At 46.6% G+C, this 6,599-nt stretch overlaps 1 protein-coding gene across 1 annotated transcript; it reads right to left on the bottom strand.

Annotated features, from left to right (window-relative positions):
• Nucleotides 1–1,492: 1,492 nt before the first annotated feature.
• On the bottom strand, nt 1,493–6,048 carry LOC131573495 (tyrosine--tRNA ligase, mitochondrial-like). The gene is made up of 5 exons (XM_058827500.1): nt 5,231–6,048; nt 4,161–4,328; nt 2,905–3,060; nt 2,406–2,576; nt 1,493–2,163 (listed from the first exon to the last, which is right to left on the bottom strand). The coding sequence occupies exons 1-5, from the start codon at nt 6,031–6,033 to the stop codon at nt 2,004–2,006; spliced, it is 1,458 nt and encodes a 485-aa protein (XP_058683483.1). The 5' UTR covers nt 6,034–6,048; the 3' UTR covers nt 1,493–2,003.
• Nucleotides 6,049–6,599: the final 551 nt, after the last annotated feature.

Here is a 6,599-nt window from a genome sequence, read left to right as displayed (position 1 = left end):
CTCTGATTATCTGAATGTACCTGTATATAAGAAATAGGACCAGGCTAAGAAAGAACAGTTGACTTTTCCAGTTGTTCTTGATCCTTGGCCCAAGCTTTCACATGCTCAGTGGTGATGGCCCTGTATGGTCATGGCAAGTAGTGGTTGTATCCAGCTGTTTCTCTGGCAAGAGTCAGGGAAGGGTTTGGATTGCTAGGACTTGGTCAAAGGCAAGCATGTGCTAAATGTCTTAGAGTTTATGAATTTTATCAGAAACCTTGCATGCAAAGAACTTTATTCCTTTTTTTGCTTCATATTTCTAAAAACTAAATTTACTCATTTATTACAAACGGGTATATATGTGCATCTGCACTATTTGGCGATGACAGAAAACAGGCAGGAAAGAGATCAGACATGAAACACTACTTATTCCTAGGAGATTTTCGTGTAACCAGAAAAAACCTCTCAAATGGGCTCTGTTTTATTTCTCTGGAGGTGAACATAGGTGTGTACTGGAGGATTTTGATCCTAGGTGCATTCTTCTGATTTGCTGTAATGCTTCTGTCATTTAAGGAACAAGGTGGTTGTGTTAGGTGGATGAACTTTCCCTTTTCCCTTCCTCTTGTGTTGCCTTCCCCCTTTTCCTCTGTGTGCTTTCTTTGAGGTAGAAATGACTCAACTACTTTTTATTGTTATGTAATAGAGATTAGGCTAGAGATGTGTCATTATTAGACAGAATAAGTAGGATCTGGAAACTGAAATTAACACCAAGAATGGGCTGAGCTTCTGAAAGTACTGTATTTCAGTTTCACTGCCAGCAGAAACTGTCATCTATAACAAGCAAGCCACTGTATTACTGTTGAAAACTTGAGTCATGGTGCAAATGAAATCAGCATCAAGTTTATCAAGTAAGAAACATAAAAAAGGTACCTAAAACAAACTCCCCACCCTATTCTAGAATATATACCACATTCCAGAAGCTTAGATTAAGGCTTCCACTTCCCCCCCTTGTGGCTGCTGTTACTGCAAATTGGTATTGAAGATTTCATGGACCAGGACATTATTCTCCATGGCCTAAGAGTGAGGCCTGATCCTTGAAAGCAACACTGCAAAGCACTTGAGGTTCCCTCAAGTGTTTTCTGGTCCAGAGACCCTGTGGTGCCATTCACCCACAACTCTTGGGTAGCTCACATTACTTGGCTTCTAATGTTCTGGTATAATGTGCTATCTTCCAGCTGACTGCAGAGCATACAGCCCTAGTATCTGGATAATCCCTCAGCAAAGACGCTGGAGAGCATGGATGCATCCAGTCATTCACAGGACCGAAGAAGTGTAAAAACTGTCACCTTGTGAGTCATACTATGCACAAAGGCCTAAAAGGGATTCATTAGGTTGATTTAAGCTCTGAAAGGCTCTGCACTTTCAGATTTCAGAAGTGAATTTGCTGTGTATTCCCATATGAAGGCTGGAAAGCTTTAGTGCAGTGTGTCCCCATACATAACCAAGAAGCAACTTACATGTTTAATCATTTAGTCCTTTATTATAAATTTTCTGCAGCTTCATTTAAAACAAACCTGTTCAGAGACAGATGACCATGGCTGTCTTTGTCCCTAGCAAGGTTTCTTGGTTACATGAGTACATATTGGCTGTAAGGAGTGGGTCTGAGTTTGCTTTGGCTCATTTTTCTGTGAGTTATCCTGTGGAATAACTGGCCACTGTTTTCCTACAGCACAGAAGGCTGTTAAAGGAGGGGATGCACATCTCCATTGCTGGACTTTGAAATTAATCTTTTCATTTTCTTGTGCAGATCCTTATGACTGGTGCTTTGAATAAGGCAGAGTGTCAATCTCTTCAGTGGTACAACTCAGCTCCTTTATTTGAACTCTGTTGAACTCTTTTGAAAAGGAAACTGATACTGGGTGGTCTGTGAGCTGTGTAGTAATGCACAGTACAGAAACATCTTCAAGTACATCTTCAAGCAGCAGAGTTAAACTGATCTGTCATTTTAGGGAGATACTCCGTTGTCACAACTGCAGCCATTTTATAATGTAATAATTTTTCTTTCCAACCCTAAGTAATGATACTCCATTCTTCAGAATATGCTGTCCCAGAATAAGAACAGTCTCAGGATTCGTTACACGATTCCCATTTATTGAAACTCCTCCATCTGTAATTTTTCTGTACCTTAAAAACAAAACAGAAACATCTGTTAATTGCTATTTATTAAGAAGTGAAAGCTCACTTAAGTTGGGTTATTTTGTTGGACACATAATTGAATACATTTTAATTCTCCCTTTCAGTTCCTTTAATTCTCACTTCCCTTCAGTCTGAAATTATTTAACTTTATTTAAGTCTACTACTCCAGCACTTTCTGAGAAGTGTAGATATTGTTTTGAGAATTACCCACAGCACAGGTGAGAACTTACCCACTAGGTCCATCTGGAATGGCATTTGCTTTGCGGCACAAGTCAAGAACAGTCATCCCAGGTTCAAGCATCAATTCAGCAGAAGCAGTTTGTCTGAAAAGTTCCTGTAACTCTTGGTCAGACATTTCTTCCAGTGCCTCCACACTGCTGTAATAAAGGGCCTTAGTGCACCTGTGAGAAAAAAGAGCATTCAAAATACAGAGCTAGTTCTTGTCACACAGAGTGCTCCTCGACTCATCAGATTCCCCTCCCCAGTTTCTTCTGAGAATACACACACTAACAGAAATAGTTTAAATACACCCCCATTTTTTTATTGTACCCTACTGCCCTGCAAGTTCTTTTAATATTTTCAGTGTGTTTTTAAGTCTACAGGATTATTACATTTTTCTCTTTTACCATCTAAGCAACAACTTAATGGATTAAAATAGTCCCTGAAAAGCTATGGAGAATTACCACAGAAAAAATCTGAAACAAAACTGCTTGATGAATCAAACTTTACCTCTTAGCAGATTCCAGCCCCTCTCTACCATGGACAAGCTTAGTTACTTCTGCAGCCAGTCGTTTCTGAGGGCCCCATTTCTCAGGTTCTTTAGCATGCATTTCCATGATGTGGGCAATCTCCTCAAGAGGAAGGAAGGTGAATAGTTTCAGGTATCTATGAGTAGGGAAAAAATGTTTTGTCTGTATAGCCATCATTACAGATTTCCTGCCTTTTTCATTCAAACTTCAGTAACTGCACTAAAATTATTCTTAGTCAGTATAAGAAACACATACTAAGATGCTCTGTCCTTTCAATCAAATCTTTAAAGCTCACATTTTACCTAATATTCTGCCTAGGGTCAAGTCTTCAGGCATAATATAATGCCAGATGCTTTTATGAAGCTTGTATTCCAATCAACAATTTAGTTTTCTCTTGAAACTTTTACAGGATTTATTGGAAGTGTGTGTCAACTAACAAGGTTTTGTATTTATCTTAGGAGATCCACAATCTGCTAATGCAAAATCCCACTGCCAGTCTGTGGCCATCACAGGACAGAAGCATACTTGTACTGGCAAGTAGCTCAGCAGGAAGAGTATTTAGGATAATCAAGAATTTAAAGATGCATCCCTAAGCCTACTCTTTACAACAAAGTCAATATAATGAACTTTCAGTCCTGTGCAATGTATTGAAGGTACCCTTACTAGTAAAAAGTCTGAATGCTTGAAGTATTTTAGCATTAAGTACCAACATACCCTTTTCAGTCTGAAAGGTGCTGGTGATCAGAACATGGATTTGAATTTCTAGGGGATAAATCTTTGTGAGAGGTAAGTTATAAGGCAGGTCCCAATATGAAAGGGAAGCAGCTCAGATTTAACAGTACTATTGATGTTTAAAGTAACACAGATACAGAAAAGAACATAGAGTTACTAAAATCAATGTAGTGATATAGTGTACTGAAAAAAACTGTGATGCTACAGTACTAAAATTAATAAGCCATGCAAGAGAGTCAACCCACTGGCAAAACAAAATGCACTATACTTCACTCCTTTGTAATTCACCTTCTAATTTGCTGATGCATATGTCAGCATCTGGAAGTTCCACTATCCTATCTGCTTAGGAACCAGTCATGCCTGTTTATTTCATAAACAGTTATAATTAACACAAACTTCTACATGGAGCTTGTGTTGCACATAATTAAACGAAGCAGCTACAGTGAACAGTTAGAATCAGGTTTTATGAACAATGACAAAAAAGAAAGATGGAGAAAAACTTACTTTTCAACTACATTATCTTCCTGTCTGACAAAAAACTGATACAGCTCAAATGGAGAGGTCTTATCCCTGTTCAGCCAAACTGCATTTCCAGCAGTCTTTCCCAGTTTATCGCCAGTAGTACTCGTAATAAGAGGTACAGTAATTCCAAACACATCTGTTCCTGTCATCCTGAGAAAGAAGAGTCACTGCATGTTAAAAAAACCCAAATTATATCTTGAAAAAGCTGAGTAAAATGCAAACATTCTGCAAGATTCTATCCTTGATATAAAGCAGGGGATGATGAGCAAAAAGATGCCAGAACACTGTTCTGTGGAGAGAGCTTTAGGGAAAAAACCAGCACCCTAAGTTTTAAGTTCTTTTGTATGTATCAAAGATATATGTGTATTTTAAGCAGTTTTTATGTTATATACCACAACTGCCTCTACTTTGGTGTGATTACACCAGGATGTGTGTGCTGGCAGACTTGTCATCATTTTGTCCCATGCTTCACGGTGTTTGATTTTGGTTCTTGGATTCACTAATACAAGAACCTATTATTTTTCTTAAAAATTCATATAAACCTGGTCAAAACGTACGTATGTACCAAGCTTACGGTCAGGCCAATTAATTACTCCTTTCAAATCACAGAGATCTATGTCTCTGCCTTCTGCTCCTGGTGCTTTAGAGACTGTCAGCACCAAGTCGCACAGCATTCTGTCACGGAATCAGAGAACTGGCGAGGCTGGACAAGACCTCCACTCTCCTCAAATCCAACCTGTGACCGAACATCACCTGTCACCTAGAGCATGGCACTAAGTGCCACATCCACTCCTTCCTTACACACCACCAGGGACAGCGATTCCACCCCCTCCCTGGACAGTCCGTTCCATCGCTGCCCTTCTTGCTCCGGCACCTCAATGAACCGAGCGGCGCAGGACCGGACACAGCAGCCGAGATGCGGCCCCGGGCCGGCAGTGCCCAGCGCAGGGTGGCACTGCGGTCCCCGGTGCCGCTGGCCACGCCAGTGCTGACACGGGCTGCCCGATGCCCGGACCCTGCGCGCCACCTCCCGCCCCGCGCTCCCGCCGTACTTGGTGACGAGCTCGTATCCGGACATGATGTTTCCCATCTGGTCGTGGCCCCCCAGCTGGATGCGGCAGCCGTGGTGCCGGTGGAGGTGCAGGAAGTCGTAGGCCTGCAGCGCAGGGTACAGGAATTCGGCCAGGCTCATGCCCTCGGCGCTGCGCAGCCGCGCCTGGCAGCTCTGCCGGCTCAGCAGCGTGCCCATGCGGAGGCGCCCGGCCGCGCCGCCGAGGAAGCGGAGCAGCGGCTCCCGGCCGAGCCAGCGGGCGTTGTCCAGCAGCGCGGCGCGGCCGAGCCGCCCGGCCCCGGGCTCCCAGAACAGCTCCCGGTGGTTCCCGAACAGCCGCTCCAGCCCCGCGCGCAGCGCCCGCGCCTGCGCGCGCACCCGCCCCGCCGGCAGCGGCTCCCGCGCGCGCTCCCGCCCGCTGGGGTCCCCGAGCCGCGCCGTGGCCCCGCCCACCACGGCGATGACGTCGTGGCCCGCGCGCTGGAAGTGCAGCAGCGCCATGACGGGCAGCAGGTGCCCCACGTGCAGCGAGTCCGCCGTGGGGTCGAACCCGCAGTAGGCGGCCAGCGGCGGGCGGCCCGGCTCCAGCAGCGCCGGCAGCTGCTCCTCCGCGCTTTGCGCCGGGAACACCTCCTGGAACAGCCCGCGCTCGCACTGCGCCGCCAGCAGCCCCGCCGCGCCCCGCGCCCGCCTCGCCTGCTCGTGGGCCCGGCGGCGGGGCGGCGGCGGCGGGAGCGGGGCCCGGCGCAGGCCCCAGCGCCCCGCCCGGCCCCCGCAGCGCCGGCACAGCGCGGGCGCCGCCATCGCGCGCGGGGCAGGCCGGGAAGGCGGGGCGGGCGGGGCTGTGCGCTGGGACCGCCCCGGAAGCGGGAACCGGCGCGGGAAGAGCCGGGAGAGCCGCGGGGCAGGGGTTGGGAGCGTGCCCGGGGGCCGGGAACGGCCCGGACAGCGAGGCTGTGGCTGGGCTTTGCGCCGGCTGGCTGGCGGTTCTCCTCCGCGACATTAAAAGTGCGACAAAACCGGCTCCTCCTCCTCTGCTCTTTTCCCAGCCCGAAATACCGGGATTTCAAGGGCTGCCAGCGATGGAATTAAGCCCTTCGGCTGGTAGTAAGGCGCCTGGCAGAGCGGGTACCACGTGCCTGAGTTAGTCACACCGGGGCTTTAGAATTTACAGACCCTAGAATTTCTTAGCTATGTTACCAGAACTTATTAGCTCTATTACTATTCGCTATTTTATATGTATCTATAGAATATATCTATATTTTTAATGTATTGGACATTTTTAGCTGCATTGCATGTCTTGAGTGTTTGGGAAGGGGTGACTCAAGTTATAGAGGTGTGCAGCTGTAGGTAGGTGGGTGATAAAAGAA

This window comes from Poecile atricapillus, chromosome Z (assembly GCF_030490865.1).
Source record: "Poecile atricapillus isolate bPoeAtr1 chromosome Z, bPoeAtr1.hap1, whole genome shotgun sequence".
Classification (NCBI taxonomy): Eukaryota; Metazoa; Chordata; class Aves; order Passeriformes; family Paridae; genus Poecile; species Poecile atricapillus.
Note: the sequence above shows the minus strand (reverse complement) of the source record. Positions and strands in the feature narration are given on the sequence as shown.